Source organism: Sclerotinia sclerotiorum, genomic scaffold (assembly GCF_000146945.2).
Source record: "Sclerotinia sclerotiorum 1980 UF-70 scaffold_3 genomic scaffold, whole genome shotgun sequence".
NCBI lineage: Eukaryota > Fungi > Ascomycota > Leotiomycetes > Helotiales > Sclerotiniaceae > Sclerotinia > Sclerotinia sclerotiorum.
In genome coordinates, this window is record NW_001820833.1 from 2,456,921 (window position 1) to 2,475,877 (window position 18,957).

General features: G+C 41.6%; 13 protein-coding genes across 13 annotated transcripts; 10 read left to right on the forward strand and 3 right to left on the reverse strand.

Moving 5' to 3' along the window:
• Positions 1-91: 91 nt before the first annotated feature.
• SS1G_03046 (predicted protein) lies at positions 92-437 on the forward strand (the record flags this gene model as incomplete). The annotated part of the gene is made up of 2 exons (XM_001596773.1): positions 92-164; positions 322-437. The coding sequence occupies 2 exons, from the start codon at positions 92-94 to the stop codon at positions 435-437; spliced, it is 189 nt and encodes a 62-aa protein (XP_001596823.1).
• Positions 438-1,351: 914 nt separating this feature from the next.
• On the forward strand, positions 1,352-1,808 carry SS1G_03047 (predicted protein; the record flags this gene model as incomplete). The annotated part of the gene is made up of 2 exons (XM_001596774.1): positions 1,352-1,452; positions 1,676-1,808. The coding sequence occupies 2 exons, from the start codon at positions 1,352-1,354 to the stop codon at positions 1,806-1,808; spliced, it is 234 nt and encodes a 77-aa protein (XP_001596824.1).
• Positions 1,809-2,561: 753 nt separating this feature from the next.
• Positions 2,562-4,343, forward strand: SS1G_03048 (hypothetical protein; the record flags this gene model as incomplete). The annotated part of the gene is made up of 3 exons (XM_001596775.1): positions 2,562-2,890; positions 2,943-3,319; positions 3,610-4,343. The coding sequence occupies 3 exons, from the start codon at positions 2,562-2,564 to the stop codon at positions 4,341-4,343; spliced, it is 1,440 nt and encodes a 479-aa protein (XP_001596825.1).
• An 818-nt stretch (positions 4,344-5,161) lies between these two features.
• On the forward strand, positions 5,162-5,796 carry SS1G_03049 (predicted protein; the record flags this gene model as incomplete). Its single annotated transcript, XM_001596776.1, has 3 exons — positions 5,162-5,257; positions 5,647-5,696; positions 5,733-5,796. 3 exons carry the CDS (start codon positions 5,162-5,164, stop codon positions 5,794-5,796), a joined length of 210 nt encoding a protein of 69 aa, XP_001596826.1.
• Positions 5,797-6,922: 1,126 nt separating this feature from the next.
• SS1G_03050 (predicted protein) lies at positions 6,923-8,097 on the forward strand (the record flags this gene model as incomplete). The annotated part of the gene is made up of 2 exons (XM_001596777.1): positions 6,923-7,454; positions 7,514-8,097. 2 exons carry the CDS (start codon positions 6,923-6,925, stop codon positions 8,095-8,097), a joined length of 1,116 nt encoding a protein of 371 aa, XP_001596827.1.
• Positions 8,098-8,890: 793 nt separating this feature from the next.
• On the forward strand, positions 8,891-9,184 carry SS1G_03051 (hypothetical protein; the record flags this gene model as incomplete). The annotated part of the gene is made up of 1 exon (XM_001596778.1): positions 8,891-9,184. The coding sequence occupies one exon, from the start codon at positions 8,891-8,893 to the stop codon at positions 9,182-9,184; it is 294 nt and encodes a 97-aa protein (XP_001596828.1).
• Positions 9,185-9,451: 267 nt separating this feature from the next.
• SS1G_03052 (hypothetical protein) lies at positions 9,452-10,030 on the forward strand (the record flags this gene model as incomplete). The annotated part of the gene is made up of 1 exon (XM_001596779.1): positions 9,452-10,030. One exon carries the CDS (start codon positions 9,452-9,454, stop codon positions 10,028-10,030), a length of 579 nt encoding a protein of 192 aa, XP_001596829.1.
• An 866-nt stretch (positions 10,031-10,896) lies between these two features.
• On the forward strand, positions 10,897-11,718 carry SS1G_03053 (hypothetical protein; the record flags this gene model as incomplete). The annotated part of the gene is made up of 2 exons (XM_001596780.1): positions 10,897-11,001; positions 11,326-11,718. 2 exons carry the CDS (start codon positions 10,897-10,899, stop codon positions 11,716-11,718), a joined length of 498 nt encoding a protein of 165 aa, XP_001596830.1.
• A 552-nt stretch (positions 11,719-12,270) lies between these two features.
• SS1G_03054 (predicted protein) lies at positions 12,271-12,850 on the reverse strand (the record flags this gene model as incomplete). Its single annotated transcript, XM_001596781.1, has 3 exons — positions 12,271-12,486; positions 12,573-12,647; positions 12,695-12,850. 3 exons carry the CDS (start codon positions 12,848-12,850, stop codon positions 12,271-12,273), a joined length of 447 nt encoding a protein of 148 aa, XP_001596831.1.
• A 1,409-nt stretch (positions 12,851-14,259) lies between these two features.
• SS1G_03055 (predicted protein) lies at positions 14,260-14,412 on the reverse strand (the record flags this gene model as incomplete). The annotated part of the gene is made up of 1 exon (XM_001596782.1): positions 14,260-14,412. One exon carries the CDS (start codon positions 14,410-14,412, stop codon positions 14,260-14,262), a length of 153 nt encoding a protein of 50 aa, XP_001596832.1.
• A 472-nt stretch (positions 14,413-14,884) lies between these two features.
• On the forward strand, positions 14,885-15,173 carry SS1G_03056 (predicted protein; the record flags this gene model as incomplete). The annotated part of the gene is made up of 2 exons (XM_001596783.1): positions 14,885-14,993; positions 15,097-15,173. 2 exons carry the CDS (start codon positions 14,885-14,887, stop codon positions 15,171-15,173), a joined length of 186 nt encoding a protein of 61 aa, XP_001596833.1.
• Positions 15,174-15,995: 822 nt separating this feature from the next.
• Positions 15,996-16,479, forward strand: SS1G_03057 (hypothetical protein; the record flags this gene model as incomplete). Its single annotated transcript, XM_001596784.1, has 2 exons — positions 15,996-16,181; positions 16,282-16,479. The coding sequence occupies 2 exons, from the start codon at positions 15,996-15,998 to the stop codon at positions 16,477-16,479; spliced, it is 384 nt and encodes a 127-aa protein (XP_001596834.1).
• Positions 16,480-17,292: 813 nt separating this feature from the next.
• Positions 17,293-18,833, reverse strand: SS1G_03058 (hypothetical protein; the record flags this gene model as incomplete). Its single annotated transcript, XM_001596785.1, has 2 exons — positions 17,293-18,089; positions 18,245-18,833. 2 exons carry the CDS (start codon positions 18,831-18,833, stop codon positions 17,293-17,295), a joined length of 1,386 nt encoding a protein of 461 aa, XP_001596835.1.
• Between the last annotated feature and the right edge of the window lie 124 nt (positions 18,834-18,957).

Below are 18,957 nucleotides of genomic sequence, written 5' to 3' on the forward strand. Positions count from 1 at the left end.
GATCAATACATCATCTTACCTCTCACCGTTATAACTTTAAACACTCATTAGCAATTTCACCAACTCCCATCGATCTCTCACATACGTAGAGATGTCTGCATCTGTGTTATATTTGAAGCCCAAAAAAATAAAACATGGCCACTTAGATCGAACTACTCCAACAGGTTTGAAGAGACACATTTCATTGTCCATGCAGATTTTAGACTTCTGTATTTTTGCGACGCTGAACGAAGCGAGGCATACGGGTTAATTTCTTTCCCAGATTTTCCAATACAGTGCTGTGTCATTTGGAATGACGCTGTAATATACTTGATTGATCAGATCTATTGAGGGCATGTGAATGTTCAATCGATCCGAAGTTGCTTCAAGGTTTCGGGTTTTGCTACTTCCACCTATTCAGATTAATGCTTCCGATTGACTTAAATAATGCCGCTTAGAAAGAATCTTCATGGTTGATCGCAACTGGGTGCTGGAGAAGGAAATAATGAGGGTACTTTATGCCTGTCATAGCTCGTATTGATTGAAGTCGGGCAGGTATATATCGGATATGGAATTTGAGGATAGGGTAATGGAGGTAAATTTCATCTCCGGTAACATATCCGATAAAAAAGGGCGTTCTCCCCAAAATAACCGAAGATATAGATAGCCAAGTCATGCTATTCATAGCATGTATGTACGGCACTATTTAAGAGAGATGCGTCCAAAGTGTAACATTAAAAGGGAGAATTGAAAGCATAGATCATGAGTCATTGGAAAATCGGAATAACAGCCATATACCATCAATCCCGAATTGCCAATAAATACTGAGATTTTAGCCGCTAACTTATTGACTCCAGCCTCAAGAAAAAAACTACTCGATATTCGCACCTGACCTCCTTCTTACGTTTGATTACTGAGACTTTTTCATACTTTGATTTCGGACGTCGGAACCTAGCATCTGAATGTATTTAAACATTAAGACGTCAAAACCCCCGAATCAAGCTCGGAAATCGGATACTGCACTCTCAAATGGGTCGCCAGAAGCACTATCCTTTACCGCCTCATAGGCCACCGGGGAGGACTTGGAATGGGAGTTTCTGCCGCATAGTGACGATAATTCGCTCTCGGAAGACAGGAAAGCTAAGAAAAAATTGCTCAGGAGCCGTGATATTCATGATTGGTTCAAACAACCTCACCTGTTCGGCCTCAATCATCCGATTCTCGTCTAAGTGCAAGCAATGGAGCTCAACATACAAATATTTAAAGTTCTCCATGACCGATATTAATTGTCATATATCGATGCATTGCAAATAGTAGAGATGATTGCATGCCTCGCCTGGCGGTGTAGCCATAGGTAAGTGAAAATCACAACATGGCCATGCTACGGGGAATGCAGTGTTATTGTCATATCTTTGCCGAAATACTAGAGACAAATCCCTCAGATCCCTTTGCTGCACCTGAAACAGGTTATGGGTGTATAATATTTCGATCGACTCGGTGTAACTACCAGAGTCAGTAACGGCCATGGAAAGAGTAAACTAGATTGAGAAGAGTGTTGATTTATCCTTGAAATATAGATTGGTGGTTCCGGGTTACTAGTAGAACGATAATGATATTTCCTCTCATGGTTTCTGAAAGGATATACCACCCAACGGTGAAAGGTTCGCACTAACCAACTTATGATGGTGAACCACAGGCGGATTCTGTTGACTATCATATATCTCGAACGGCCAGAGCGACAACCGTCCCTCATAATGACAATGAAGCCTGAAAGACAAGTGGCGTCAGAATTGGTAGTCTGCCAAATCGCTGTTGTCAAGCAGATATAACTTAAATGGTGGTAAACAGCATGAAATATCTATTTCGGAACAGTAAGTCCTTCTAATGCTGCCTGGTCATAGCCAAGAAAAAATGATTTGTCATTTGTAGATACCTCAGGTAAAACATATCACGAAACTGCCCTTTAAAGAATATCGTATTCCCTTCATCTTCTGTTGCTATAAAGGTTGATGCTATAGGTGACTACTCCTATTAGACATCGAGCTGGGTGCCATTTTGAAGCCTTAAGGTTTCAATGCCATGTCACGTAGATGCATATGCTCCATTGATATCCTAGCAGTGCATCTACTTCAACAGGAAGCGTGGCCGTTTTACATCAAGCATTTTAACTCATATAAAAAAGATACATAAACAAGAAACTTCTTCAATTTTCTAAATGGAGTTCACTTTGTGTGACAATGCACGTGATATTAGTTGGTAGTTGAAACAGTAAAGCACAGCCACACAGCCACTCAAAACGAGGCTGAGGAACCTCTTTTGCTGCCGCTAGCTCCCGCAATGCTCAGACAAAGATCAACGATTGGCTAGAGCTCATTTCAGCCTTGAGCTACGGTTACATCAATAGCATCAAACCATTCACTGCTTCTACTTCAATTGTGTTAACTAAGTCTTATATAGGTTTCTCTATCAATTCACCATGAATATGGGATTTATGCGAATATAGATACCGTAGTTGTTACGATTGTGCAACATCATCCTAAATCATCGCTGATTGCGTCGACACGCGACATCAATCTCAAGCCATGGCGATTCTCGAAGAATTTCTGGAGTCTATCCTGAAGTTCCTTAGGACAAAAGACTCAGCAAATCTACAGCTATGGCTTCGAGTTGAACCTCCCCTTCCCGATCATTACTTCCAACTTGGTCAGGAATTGAGAGCATCATTCCAAAATAGTACTGCACTCGAACGCCAAATTGCCAAACTCCTACCAGACGACCCCGACGCAAGTTACGAAGATGGCAACGTTTGGCCGGGCTTTTTGGCTTTCATGAAGGACTACTTGGAATTCTGGAGAGATGTCAATTTTGAGGATTTGTTGGAAACACATTCACAGCTCACAGCTTTAGCAAGGTAAATTGAGTCTCTTGACTTTCAGTCAATCTACTAACCATATGCGATACAGTACTTGTCTAGCAGCTTTGTCCAATCCAACGTACGGGATAGTTATACTACCAACGGCCATCCAACTATCTACAGCCCTCGCCAAACTTGCCATGACCCTTGACAAACGACCGGATTTGACTAGACGATTGCGAAGAGTCGCCGACGTCGATGCAGGCGAAAACAGGAAGACTTTGGTAGAAGGCACTGCAGAAACAATACAACGCGCGTTTACTGTTTGCCTAACGGAAAGGACCACAAACAGAAATGGAGTGGGGGCGGATGGAAAACCAGAGGGGAAGAAAGTTGGAATATACTCGTTTGCGAATTTGGCTTTGAAACTCTTCTTCCAAGTATGGTGGCCTCTATTCGATCCATGGATTAATGCTGAATGGTCCCGTAGTGCCGGAAAACAAGATTGGCAAATCAACTCATCACAAATATTACCCAGCACTCCCCACCATTGGAGCTTTATCCGGCAAGCCAAAGGGTGACATACCTCTATTACCTTGGGCGTTATTTCTTTTCGAATACCCACTTCTATCTTGCGCAGTGCAGTCTTCAAGCTGCGTACAACCAGTGCCATGCCCAGTGCATTAATCAACGACGTCTAATCTTGATCTACCTAATATCATCGAATATGATACTCGGTCGATTTCCTTCTCGACCTTTCATGTCGCGGCCTAAAGCTGCTGGGATTCTGGAAAAGTTCACACCAATTGTCAAAGCCATAAAATTAGGCGATCTGATTGCTTTTAAGCGCTCTCTGGGACCAGAAGGTGGAAATGAAAAATGGTTCTTCGACAAGGGAATTCTTTTGCCGCTATTGTATCGCTGCGAACCATATGTGTGGCGTTCACTTGCACGACGAGTCTTATGTTTGACATATCAATGGCCATTCGACCCTAACTCCAAAAAAGCACCAACTCTAAATCTTGTTGACTTGGTCACAGCTGCGCAGTATTGCCAGAAGGTCCTTGAAGGCTGGGAGCGACCTGTAGATTCTACTGCTTTTATGCAGTCTGGTCGAACACATACAAATACGATGTTCATGACAGCACCAGATCTAATAAAGCCACCTCCAGGCACGGTGAAAATTTCTGCAAATGTTGGAGTAATTTGGGGTAGCAAAATGCCAGATATGTTGGATATCGAGGCAATTGTTGCAAGTTTAGTCCAACAAGGACTACTCAGGGGGTTTATAAGTCATATACAAGGAAAATTTGCGATTTTGGGCGCAAAACAAAGGGGAGGACCATTGAATGCAGGTTTCCCAACTATTTGGGAAGTCATTAAGGATAGAGCTGAGAAAGAAGGACATGGTAATGAAGTACCTGGTTGGGTCACGGGCGACAGCACTGAATTTACTAGTGGAGGAATCGTTAATTTGACTGGAATCGCTCGGCCAGCTGGCGCAACATGAGCAAGAACGAGTTCGAAGATAATCAAAAAATACGGAATATATTAGAGATTAATCCAAGCCTTCCGAGGCGACGCGATTGTTCGCTGTCCCATAAATCGATCTCGCTCTCTGTGACTACTTTTTCTTAAATTTTACAGAATATCGGCAAAAGAGAGCCTACCTATGTGGTCGCCAGGGAATTTCGCAGGGCACAATCACCATTGCATTCACCGAACAACAACAACAACTTCAATTGCCCAATTTGTAGCACAATCAGCCGCAATACCACTACAATGTACATCACATCTCTCGAATTTTTTCGACAAGATTCAGCATAGAGCATTTTCAAGTGACAAATTATGTTTGGAATATCATATACACGCACCTAACGCATCACGATACTACTTTTATATATTTCAGCTCCACTTCAGTTATTGGTTGATTTGTGGTGGGGAGGTTTCAAAGCATATACTTTTTCACAAGGAATGTACTTTTATATCCATGATGGAGTATTCAATACAATTGTATATAGATTTGTATATCTTCATGATGGACAAAAAGTTGAAGTTGTAGAAAAATTAGATCGTAATTTGTAAGATTACATGACGAATATCAAAAGTCTAAATTTCATCTAGTGAAATTAGAATAGAGGGATTTAGATTATTGGATTACACACATTTTCATACCCGGACTTTTAGCATAGATGTATCATAGCATCTCTATTTCAGTGTTATTTTCACTAAATATCTATTTTGTACTGGAATTGAGATACTGCTAGCTACTAGCTGACTTCAACGTGAGGGTAATGGATGAAATTTCCTGTATTATCTATCTGCTTGATGTCAGCCCGGGATGGTGGGTCACACAGAGATGGCCGAAGCATTGGAAGTCGAAGTGCCTCATTAGTCTTTGGAGCTTTATTGGAGAGGGCATGGGTGAGGCTGGGATAGACTCGGACTATACGAGCTGGGTATGAGGTCTGTGGGCTGGGAATTCTACAGTTATTGGGCATTTGGAGGTGGTAGACGTGTTTTAACTTAGTTTGGAAGATGAACGGTCAAGTTTTTTGGCTAGAGGATTTTGGGCACTTTGTTTTAATAAGTCTTGATGGTGTGGATAGGAATGGGGGAATGAGTGGTAGATTTTTCGGCTCGATCAATGTCACGGCTATTGACAAATCCAAATTAGTCTCGGGCCTAGATGATAATCTCGCCATTGTATCCTTACTCTCGACCTATCTCTAGCAGTATTATGTCTAGGTACGTATTAACAATTGCAGATCGCCGGAAATGATGTAATTTACTGACATGCCCCGCAGCTGCAGTGTATCTTGGAGATCCAGACTGCCAAATTAGTCATTGCATTTAAAGTGCTGTATGCAATCGACACTGCTAACATTCTCGCTCTCAGTATCCCGGAAATAACCATTTCTCTTCCTCTACAAACGATTCTTCGTCACACCAAGACTAACTAGCATCTTAATGAAGGTCGCTACTTACGTGACCTACGAGTTCATAAAGGTTTTTGAAGCAATAGCTATTTTCCGACGCACTCCCGGGGCCAATTTCGATGGATTCAAAACCTGCCCTAGAGTAACTCATCGTTTTCTCGATAGTACCACCATGCATGCAGACTTGGATGGCAATTCTAAGCATCATCACTGATATCAAAATCTTCGTACATTCCTATCCCAGTGGTTCGGCAACTCGATGGCCCCCGGAGAGCAAAGATAGCTTAGCCATGAAGTTTATCAGGTGCTTCTTATTTAAGTTGCACAAGTAAAGATTGTTCCCGAGTTTGTTTTCGGAAAAACTCCGGAAAAATTGGAAATTTAGAGGTTCCATTAGTGCGTACGACTTCAGTAACAGTTGTGACATCGGAAGTCGTTATGAAAGGAGGAGGGTTTAAGCGGTGTAGTTAGTGTGGGACATTCGGGTAATTGAGCAAGGTAAAGCTTAAATACTAGATGGTACTAGTCCTGATATTTATAACATCATTTTCACAACAGACAGAACAAACTATCATCATCTTCTTATCATTTTATTTTATTTTGCTTTATTTGTCATTTAAATATTTAATTCAGTCCATTTCGATTGAATTTATGAGAATTTTCATGCTAAGCGATTGATTTAAAACGTCGCCCAGCTTCTATTCAAAATTGTTCCACAAGAGAAGCCACGAGTCAACTAAAATGAATATAGATTCTTCTTCTTTCGCCTCGTCATGATCTTCTTTCTCTATTATTAAATCTTTGCTTCATGATTCATAATCGTTTGATTTCGAATGTTCACTATAGTGATTGATTACTCTTCTATTCGATTCACTATTGATGACCATTTTTCTCTCTCGAATGTTCGAGGCTCATTCTTTGTCGCCTCAAGTCCGTGTTAAAAGCCAGGGTTCTATATCATTTTTTATGTTTGGAAGTTAGAAGCAACGACATAATGTCATAGCTACCACAATATTCCTCCCTTTTGGTTCTTACAGCTCTACATCTACATAAGTTGGGGCTTTCCCCCTCCAGCTTCTATGCACACATTTTCCTCAAAACATAAGAGCAATCAGTCAACCACGTTCAAGTGTTCAAGCAATCAAGAGCCATGAACAACCTCCGTCAACCTCCAGACAAGGTTCCAGAGTTCCTTTACATCGTCCATGATCCCTCAAATGATCAAAATCCTGGCGGTGTGTCTCACAACTCCGAGGAGTCTTACTCCCCGAGGGATATTGGCTTTCGCCCTTATGATGTACTTACTCTCGAACGTGAAACTGCAAGCAGCTATCTTCTTTTCCATTATGGCGTCGAAAATGAGATGCGAAGAAACCCTCCAAGCATCTATGTCGCTGCGACAGATGACATTGAAGCTGCGAGAAACCAAGTTATTACCAGCGAGAAAGAGCTAGTTATGTACAGGCTAAACGGGAGGTGTGATGATATGAAAAGATGTGTTGTTTTCAAAGCATCGAAGTGGCTGCGGGCTTTAAATTTGTGGGAGGATGATGCGGATGAAGACGAAGAGGAGAAACATGAAAGGCAGAAGAAGTTAGGGTCTGAGTGGTTGATTTGGCCAATCGTTCCGAGAGAGGCGATCATTGGTATGTCGGGAAAAGAGGACATTATGAAGGAAACCGGTCAGTTGTGCAATTTGTGTCCAGGTTTTGGAGGCCAACGATGCTAATTTTGTGCATAGAAAAAGAGCATGAGTCATCCGCAAACTACCAAGGCCAAAAACGACGAAAGAACTCAGCAGGTCCGAGTCGGGATCTTGAAGTTGCAAAAACTGCCAAAAAAGGCAAGTCCTCTTCGAAGTCAAGTGCCAGAAATGAAAAAGGATTTGTGTGCAAGGAGTTAGACTCGGACGGCGCACCGCAGTACATGTCTAAATATTCCGAAGAGCAACCATTTCCGTTCTCAGCTATTCACATCATCGAACCAGGAGAAGGCGGCTCGCGGTGTCTTGTCCACTGGGATACCAACATAGAACCAAGCTGGTTCAATATTCGTGACGTCGATGCCAGGGCTGTGAGGGAGTTTCGGAGCCGCCAGATCAGCGCTGAGTCCCGCAAGGAACCGAAAAAGGGAGACCCGTTCGAAATCCTATTTGAAGAACCACTCAACAAAGAGACTAAATTGAATAGCAGATTCTTGGTCAGATGGACTGACACGAGGAGGGTCACGTGGGAGACTTACGGAGGTAGTCCTGGCGTGACGAGGCATGCTGGTAATAGATTTTTGGCGAAAAGGAATACATGGACGAGATATCGCTATACATGATCCTTCCAACTGGGACTTGTGGACGTTTGCAGAACTTTAGGAAGGATCTATATTAGATTTCGTGGGCAAGATTAGCGCAGGCAATTTGGGAAATGGATAAGGACACCATAATAGGAAGCAATAAGGCTGATATTCATCGATATAATGCATGGATCTTCTCATCTGTAGCCAATATTCGCTCCCTTTTCCGTTTAGCAGCACAATGTTTAGTTATTCAAACCTTAGCCAGCTTGGATTTTCGAATAAATCGTCATTATCAAAGAATTGCAGCGAATAACAGTGGCTGGTCTTGACATGTCTTGACATGAGATTAAATTGTCCCGTTTTGTCCCATTACTATAGAATGTATATGATTAAACATTTAGATTAGGCCTAGACGGAAAAATGCTTTTTCAAAAAATCTAAATGGCCTAGAGAATGAGGAGCAGTCGTTAAAGACAACGTTTAAGCAAGAAGAATAGAATCGCGGCCTTATGTCCAAGGCGTGTCTAGAGATTAATGTATAGAGCTCTTCAACTTTTCAATGTAGTCGGCAACTTACAATATGTAGATAAAACTATTGGGGTCATCTTGATATTCTGCATGTATGAGAACACTTCAGAGTTGTCAATGATCTGAGGTTTGATATTGCATCACGTGAGAAGCGACAAGCTTACATGGGCTGAGGCGGGGCACAATAAACAACGTACCGTACCGCATTCACTACAAGTTAAACTCCAAGTTTGTTTTGTATTATACATAAACATATCACCAAGTCTGAGTGTCCTCCAACCGCAACGGAGGTATTATAACCATGGCCCCACAGAGCTCTGAGGATTGGGTAGTCGAAATGGCAAATGGTCGAATGCCTGAAAGTCTAGCTGAAATTGAAGAAATGACCAAACAAATGAACCATATGGGCTTGAAGGGTGCTTACAACCTATCATATGTCTATCCTGGATCTCCTTTCACTCTTACCTCGAGACCCAAGCCGGAGGAAGTGCGTGAGAAGGCTAGATCGTCGTCACAGAAAGTATTGTCAGACTGGAACACACTACGAAAGATTGTGGAGTTACATGCTGACACATCGGAGAAGCGTTGGATCTAAAAGTCGAGGAAGAAACAAAGAGAACTGCTCTTGAAGGCTTGGCCAAACATGTCTGCTAATCATCGCCCTGATTTCGAGGTATATCGGGAAGAGTGTATAGGAAGAGTGCTCAAAGGACTGTCGAAATTCCAGGAAGCTTACAAGTGGCCTTATATTAATCAGCAAGGCCTCAGTAGCAGATCTCTCATTATTTTCATCAAAAGCCGGGCGCAGCACCCTCCAAGTGCATTCGCTCGTGCGGATGTTAATGCGACGCATCTCGGCACTATGGCGCACTTCATTCCCGAGCCAGCTTTTCTTCCATTTCATAAACTCTTCTTGGATGGGGATAAGGTAGAAACATATGGAAGATTAGTTTCATGGGAGGAAGATGATGCTGTTGCTGATCTGATGTTTACAGAGAGACAGTTCAGTCCCGGTGACGGTTTGAAGGCATTTGAGCTCCAAGAGAAAATATATCCATTCCTTATCAAGTGTTGTGAGCTTATTCTTCACGACTTTGTTACGTCAGGTGCATTGCTTGATGGGACTATCTCAACTGGTATTACGCCCGATCCTGTTGTCACTCCTGAGCCTGGTCCTTCTGCAGTAACCGAGATTCTGCCATCTCTAGCTACCATCTCAGTCGAAGCACCATATCGTCTGCCTGCTAATATCAATTTTGAACGCCTCCGAGATATTTTTGCAGCTAGGCTTTCTGCAGCAGAAGATTATCTGTTCGATTTGAGAGAGGACCCTGGGTTTTTTGCAGATACAATCATTGATTGGAGCGAGCACCGGAATGATGCATTATTAGACACGTACGGCAATCCACATCCAACTGGACCACACACTCATGACTTTTAAGAGCGTGTTATCAAAAATTTCATCAGCGATGGATATATCAACTATGAAACTTGGTTTCTTCTATATCGACAAGGTGATCTCTCGTGAACATTGAAGGAGAAATATAAAAACGAGATTTCCTATGACAGGCAACTTCCCAAAGAGTACATCATTGCTCTTTTGAAATTCAAAGAATAGTATGAAATAAGCAGTTACAAACTATACAGGATGTTTACGCTAATCATATTGCAGTCTCAAGATAAGTTCTGAAGCGCCCATCCACTATCTTCAAAATATACAATCATCCCCGCCACTCCGACATCATTTTACACGTGCTCCGCAAACTCCAGGCACGACCAATATGCATATCATGCCCATAAATGAGGATAGTCCATTTTTCCACAAACCATGGGGTCTCTTACTCATTTTGTGGGATCGAGAACAGCGGGATTTATTTTGATTGAGCAATGTTATAGACGCATGCGAACAATTGATGCAAGATCCTGAGGAAAGTAAAAATATGTCTTCGTATATTGCCGATTGATTCTCAGATCTCGCTATTTTGTCTCGCGCTCTTTACGAAGTGGATAACTATCAACCTTGGGCTGCTACTTTCGATGATGAATACAATGTAAGCAACTTTCCTGCTACTCCTAGCGGTTCCAATAGTCAGGACTGGAGTCCAACAATGAGACAAGTTTTTCCTTCTAAAACCAAATGGGACATTCAAATCATGTTTGGAACATTTGAGTTTAAGTTGAAAATTCACATGAGGGTCGCTAGTTAGACTGTTGGACAATCTGAAGTCTATTCCCCATCTTCTTAACATTAATCTGTACTGATGAGAGCTGCAGCATAACCACCAAGCAGAGGTCGCTAGAACCATCATGCAAAACTATATTTTCAACACCAAATACATCAGACACATCAGCAATATTCTCAAAGGTATTATACCTCTATCAATGCCAGGTGATGGAAAGTTCAATTACCCAGTAAATAAGAAACGTACGAAAAAAAACACGGAACAAATGATTCTAGCCGAGAAAAATATTGATCACTTCTGGAGCATGTTTGACATTAATTGGAAGAGATTGGCGAGGAAGAATATTGATTCGTGCTTTGGGGACCATCCGCCAAGAAAAAGAGGACAAATTCAAAGGACATCAGCATACATCGAGCCATTACAGAACAAAAATAAAGCACGGTCTCAAAAAATCCAGGAACCACAGATGTAAGAACGGGGTCACAACGGGGAAAATGAAAAAGTCAAGACGAAAGCAAAGAAAGGAAAGGTCAAGACTAAAGGAAATCCACAGCCGTCTACGCAACCTGAAGCCCAACCCGAAAACACCGAAGTAACCCCCCGACTCGAAGCACAACGCAAAGTCAAAATCCCACACCACCTCGTTCGAGTCTTCAATACATTATTCTTCCAACCCGGCCAAAACAACACACCAGGCGATGTCCCATGGATTGAATTTCTAAAAGCGATGGTAAAAATAGGTTTCGCAGCACAGAAATTATATGGAAGTGTTCGGAAATTCTCGCCTGTTTCTAAGGAGGGAGAAGAAAATACAGGAGCAGATAAGAGCATTCAATTCCATGAACCGCATCCGGGTGTTAAGATTAGTTTTAATGTTGCTAGAAGAATGGGAAGAAGATTGATGAGGAGTTTTGGGTGGTCCAGTAGGATGTTTGAGGAGGAGTAGAGGGGAGGGAGAGAGGGTGTGAGAATTTAATTCTGGCTATCTGTTGTATCTAGGTGAGCTTGCAGATAGAGGGTCGTTTGGATCTTATATCTGGATCGGGATCTGGATCTGGATCTGGATTTGGATGTTGAACATTGAAGAATGCTATGACGCTAGGATACGAATTTTGGTACGTTTTCTATTTCAGATGCGGAAAGCTCTGAAGATTGGTATAGAACGCGTTGAAATAGTCTAAACTAGATGAATGGAGACGTTGTTTTGTTGATGAAGAGTAAGCTTCGGATTTATCAATGTATAATGATCAACACAACTATCAACAGATTCAAGTTCCAACACTCTCAGCTAGATCATTGTATCTGGTAGACAAAATACAAGATAAGTCTTACATCCTGGTGAGATTCTCTCAAGACCGAGGTCTACTGCTATCTACAAGTTATGCTTTATACTCTCACTTCATCGGCTGTGCTGCAACTCTCTCGTCGATACTGTAAAGATGATATATTGACCAGTTATCTAGAGAAGGACAAATGAAGATATAGCTTTGGTATTATATCACAGCAATTTTCTATAAGAGCGAAGAGTATCAAGAGGTATTTGTTTGATGATGTTTTGTTTTGTTTTAGTATTTGTGTTGATATTGGTGTTTTTGTGTTTATTATAGGTTTGGGTAAGTGTGGGTGTGAGGATGAGTGTGAGTGCGGTGGTTTTTGGTATATTGTTTTTGGGGGATTGTTGTCTTACTGATGTATAACCATTTTGATATTCTTCCTGATAGTTTATTAGTGAGTTGAGTGCTGCAGGTTTGATTTGGTGCGTACCATGGTGAAAGACAATGGCAGATAAAAAATGCTCACGAAAGTAAGCAGCTTTATGTTTTCTCCTAGGAGAGTTGATGCTCTCGTTTCCATGACTCCACTGGCGTTGAACATCTGATAGAAGAGTCAGTACGTATGAGCAAAGTTAGATATTCACATACTCCATCTCTTAGCGCGATGGCAATTTCCTGCTGCCCTTTGAAACGTGCCTGAAGGTTGATGAGATCCTCACGGAGGATTGTTAGAGTCCGCACTACTATCTTCTCTCGATCTTCACTCCTCTTGCCTTTGGGCAGTGGGTAGTACTTGTGCAGCATAGAATTTTCCTAGAAATCCATAAACCCACGAAGTTGACTAGTCACTGCCGCGATATCAGAATCAATTTCTCTCAGCATGTTGATTGCCCAAAAATAACGTTTTGACTTAGTATACTTTGAATCGTCTACAAGCAAGAGATCGTGTACCTCTGGCTGTAGCAAGGCGTCTCTTTCGCTAAGTAGCATTTCAAAATGATTTGCCAGACTATTCCATTTTTGAATGACTCTTCTTGTGCCTAGGTCTATAATTCCTGAAAAGGCCACTAAAAACTCGCGATCAGTAGCTCAGCTACTATCTTTATACATTTCCATATCAAAGTCGCACGTTGCGGGTGTTAGCAGTAACATCGTCCAGTTCTCGGGGGACCACTCCTGAAAAAAGCAGGCGACACCTAAAATCTGATGACAGGTCAAATTCTTATAAGCAGTTGAGTGGTTCACGATGGAAGACTAACTGTAACTGAACTACGTCTTAAAACAAGATTCTCGTTTCCTGAAATCCATATATTTCGATCCCTGCGCCGAAGCTCGTGATTGTGGAATTTTCTGTTTTCCAAATGCCACAAGGAGTTTTTTGTGGCGGGACCATTTCGTAAAAGGTTATCTGATAAGTGATGCTGCTATCTTCATACAAAGATTTACTAAACCGCTCGCAGATGCAGTGAGAACGCCATGCACGTATCAGCGCAGACTCTGCACGTGCAAGTTTAAAAATTTGTCCTTTCGCATCCTTTGTGTCCCTGAGGTCTTTGAAATGCAAGGGAGGCAAATCCTGAGCATATAGGCCACACTCTAGTGCTTCAATTAACTTATACATGGGCGAAATGTCTTGAAGTAGTCTAAAAGCGATTAGCCGGATAAGTACAACCTGCTTTCGTGATTTGACTCACATTATTCTCCTCCATTGTCGATGATTTCCCATACTATTTTGACTTAGAAGCTGTATATTCTTTCGTCGCTGGTAAACCTCGGCCATGGAACTCAGAAGGTGCTTAATATGACCATAATGACGACCCTCATAGGAGCGTGATTTATCCCGATCATTATCGGGTGGAAACACCAATTCCTGCGCTTTTATGTAATGGCAAAGATTTTCTGAGGAATAAGATGTACCGTAGTAACAATGTTGATGAAACCAATCTCTGATACGCAATGAGGGAATGCAATTGACAACAAATTTGTTCTGTAGCAAGAGGAAGTCTTTGAACGTTCCAAAATCAAAGCCGATTCGATCATCATATGGCATGGATCTGAGCCTATTCCAAATCTTCCAGATTCTCCGTCTCGTCATGCGGCCGCTCCTCTTCTAAGCGCATTTGTTTACTTTGATCCAAATACAAGTCATCTTTAATCTAGAATGAATGAATGAATGGAGGAGTCAGCGGTACTCATACAAGTTGTGAAATAGCTCATGACTCTTTGAGATGGGAGGTACTTGAAAATTCAAAATAATCTTCTGGAAGCTTCTCCGAAAAGAACCTCTCATCAATATCGCCCCAAAATCCATCATTTGCAGGCTGAAAAACCTCACTACTGGATAATGGCTTTTTATCCTGCGACATGTTGGTTGGTACCGCATTGTCATTAATTTTCTTCGCGGATGCAACTTTTTTCGCCTCTTGTTCGCGTAACAACATTCGAGACTGCATTATCAAGATTCTAATTTCCTTATTGGGTTGTCCTACCTGAGAAGAGATATTTTGCAGTTCCTTCAATGCTTCTTTGAGGCGATTGACTATTCTGTCATGATCTAGGCTACTTGAGTTCGCCATAGTAGTTCAATGTCACAAAAATTGGGAAGAAATTAGACTCATCCTACTTTCCGAAATTGACCAGAAAATATGGAGGGAACATAGAAACTAAATACAAAAAAATCCTTCAATTTACCATCTTCAGTAAGCCTAGAGCATTATCATACGATAATAAGTTGATCTGGGCCATTGACTTCGCCCCTTTCTCATCGACTCATAAATGCAACTCTTGAAGGATGTCGAAACTTTCAGAAAGCAACTCTACACAACCTTTTGAAAAGCAATGGAAGATTGGCCCTTAAGATCCCCAATAGACGCAACTTCGGACTCCGTCGAGAAATTCTCTAATGCAGTAACCAGAGTTTTGAGGATACGACCCATTCGATCGACGAGTACTAATGATGCTGATAGAAGTTGGCCATCCGTAAAAGCTTATCCTGATGCTGAAGATGATCTAGATCTCTATGTTTGTCCTCGATATAATTTCATCATCAGTAAAACTGGCTAAATGCATAAACACGGGTTTCACCAGTCACACAACCTCCGGGATGCATTTCAAGTATCAGGCATGATGTGATATCCTCGATTTGATATTGCGGTGAGCTTATGGCAAGTACTTTGGGAGCAAAAAGACTGGTTCTAATTTATCATAGCATGTGGTAGAAGTTTCTCAATGGAACACGAAGCAGTGTTCGCTGTAACACATTACTCCAAAAATGAATAGGGCTACTTTGTAGACTGCCGGATCTATTTGCTTTATGATGTACCAAACAACTTGGAAGGCTCAACATCACAGCGACATGACACCATGATCTAAAGCTATTCAGATTAAATTCCGAGTTCGTCACTAGATATGTGCGACGATATATGTAGTGGAAATAGCTTCATCCCGGACGGTCACGACGCCTCATGAACCACTTCGCACATTCCAGACACGATGCCTAAAAACCTTCGCTCATTACAGGTGATACCCTGCGTTATTCTCGTGCCACTGCTCATTACCTTCAAGAACCTTATACAAACTACCAATTTAGGTAGCTACTACATAGCCCTAGCTACCAATATTGATTCCTTCTCTGAAAATCATGGTAGCTTTCCGTGGTGAGGCTTTGAATAATAGATGAGACAATACATGACAACTCTACATGAAGTGAAGTGAAGTAAAAAATACACGCTAACCTCTAGCGTCAATCTAATCTAATCTTATCTCAACCCCGCAAAGGCAAAAAAATAATTTCCATCTCCCTCGAACTTCAACACAACACCACCCACCACAACCCAAAGCTTTTCTCCACCCCTCCAATCCAAACCCATCGCAGTCAATTCTCCCCAAATAATCATCGCATACGAGAACCATCAACCCGTCACATCGCGCACAGCGCATCCCTCAAAAAATGAAACTCCTAACCCTCAATTTCCTCACCTGCGCCGTAAAAGCCTGCAAATCAACCAGCGCGAGTTTTCCCCTCCATCCCAAAGAATGTTCACTCGTTAGTAACGATATCCCTTTAAATACCGCTTTATTATTAAATATCCTCCCGCGGATTGATTGGAAAGCTTTGTGTATTATTGCTTCTGAGGTATATATTTCCATCCATTCCCTTTACCCTCCTCTCAGGACTTCTCTCTCAAGAGGTTTATTATAAATAGGAAATACTAATACTAACAATAATAATCTAGCTTTCTTTCCCCGAACTCCCCTCCACACCACCTACGCCTGAAGCGCTCCAGGAAGATGAGAAAATGATGAAGGAATTACATACGCTTCTTATGGAAACGGAAATTGATGAGGGGAGTTTGGTTTGTGCGAATTGTGGTCATGAGTATAGGGTTAAGGAGGGGATTGGGAATTTTTTGTTGCCGGGTCATTTGGTTTAGATTGTGATGATGGATGGTGGATGAATATGGGGATTGATGCGGTTGGTGGCTTGCTTTGGGATTAGGATGGGATGGTTCTCAGAGGATGGATGGGAGGGGGAAGGTGTTGGGGAAAAAAAGCTGGTTATTAAAGGCTTGCGACATTACTACGATTATGGGGAAAGAAAGAAGAGTAAATTTCGGGCGCGCTGGGTGGATAATAATGCGCTACCAAGTCGGGGACAGAAAACAGAATGATACCCAAGGATTCAACGTTGCCATACATCCATATCTTTCTCTAAACAATTTTCTCCATGCACCCTCTCGAAATCCTCGACGAAATCCAAGAGGAAGCAAAGTACATTAAAACCTCATGCCTCCTACAGAAAACCGAAGTCTCACCAAAACGCCCCTCTCCCCTTTTCACAAACTCAATATATCTTCAAAAACTTACCGGATACATTTATTACCAACATGTAATCTTACCAAACCATTACATCCGACTCGACTCAGCAACCAGAAAAAAAGCCAATTAAGTCGTCAATACGGACGGAGTACGAAAATTTAGGTCTCATGATTTCCTTTCTCCAAAAGCAATTTAAATCTTGAGATTATAAATAAGATTACATGACATTACTACAAAGTTCTTCGTTATTAGTAACTGAGATATTAGATCTTTTGTTTTATATTTCTCTATTCTATATAATATGAGATTTTGTAAGTGAGTGTTAACATATATATAAATATATGAGAAATATTTGTTGCTTTTGAAAATATTATATTATAACGTAACTTATGGTGAACCGGGTCATATGGGGAACCGGGTCACAAAATTCAATTCTCTCTATGTGATCTTGTTCTACGAGCTACACATTCATCCAATTCCAACTCTAAATCACTTGAACTACTCTCTGGCTCTTCTTCTTCAGTCTCCTCTTCTAATTCTTCAATTGGACGTTTACGTGGTCGCCCTCGTAGCTTTTTCTCCTTCGGTTTTTCCTCCGCCTCACGTACCATTTTCAGTACTTCCTCACTACTAAAGACAAATTGACCTTGTAATTTGACTCTTTTGCCTTTAGTTCTCTTCTTTCGAGTCTCAATTACTTCCTGAGCATCAGCGAGCTGTTTCCGAAGTAGGGCTATCTCAGCATTTTGAGATTCTACAAGCTTAGTCATTCTCTTGGCATATCGACGAGTTGGTGATGCAAGAGAATCATTATCTGCTAGAGCTTTATTAAAGGTTTGATTTGCTTGCCTTAGCTCTGTCCCATCTGGAGGAGAGCTCCTGAGTATAGATAAGTCTAGATCTTGATTGGACATTCTCATTTGTGGAGTAGAAGGTTGTTGGGAGGAGTTAAATGGTAATATATCGAGTACTTTTCGTGGGGCAAAAGGTACTAAACCAGCTCCTCTCCAACCAGCTTTAATATTAGAAGAATTCAGTGCTTTTTTTCTAATATTTTGAAAGAGTTCTACCCATTCAGCTCTTTGAATTCGCTTTACACCAGCTCGAGAATATCGATCGACCTCTAAAGCATGATATCGTTTCATTGGCCCGTACACCGCAATATCAAGTGGTTGAAGCAAGTGGGAGCAATGAGGAGGTAATATAAGTAAATCGATTTCCTTCTCTATACAGAAAGCAATAAAGCTGCCTGTAATATGACTTGAATGGCCATCCATGATCAAAAGTCGAGGTCGGTCACCTGACACTTTCTTGATTCTGGTTCGAAAACCCTTTTTAGCCATTCTAATCCATGACTATTTGAGGTCCATCCATTCGTACTCGTAGAAAACTGCCAGCTTTGAGGTGTGTCCTTTGGAATCCATGCAGAATTCGTATTCTGAACCTTGAAAATGATCATAGATGATAGAGCCTTTCCAGCTGCATTGACACATTCAAATGCAGTTATCCATTCTTGCTTGCCAGCTGTAACTTTCCAATTCGATTTCTGAGTAGAATCGACTATAATACGCGTACTTTGAGTACTTCCAACTCCAAATCCGGTTTCGTCCATATTATACATATCATCTAATTCATACTTTCGTTCAATGAGACACGTACGAAACGCATCAAACCAAGTCTGAATATTCTCTGGAGTTGCCACTTTAGCCCGATTAGACTCTAATTGATGTGAATAGCATGTTTTAAGTTCTGGATGTCGTTTTTGGAATCTATAGATCCATTCGTGGCCTATAGGTGGAATTTCTGTCGAGGTAGGAATTCGAGATGACGCGACCTGAACGCGTCGAAGACGAATTTCGTCGGCCATTTCCTTCACCAACATAGGTGTAGCAGGGAATCCAGTGATGGTAAGTCGTGAAATCCATCGTACAAGAGTATTTTCTTCTGCGTTTGAAAGAATTTGAGCCATTTCGTGGGATTGAGTACGTGATTTCCTTCCAGCGACCCTAGCTATGAGAGTTGACTTAGGAACTTCAAAATACTCTGCAGCCTTTCTAATTGATTTAAAGTCCTTCAATTGAAGTGCAATAATA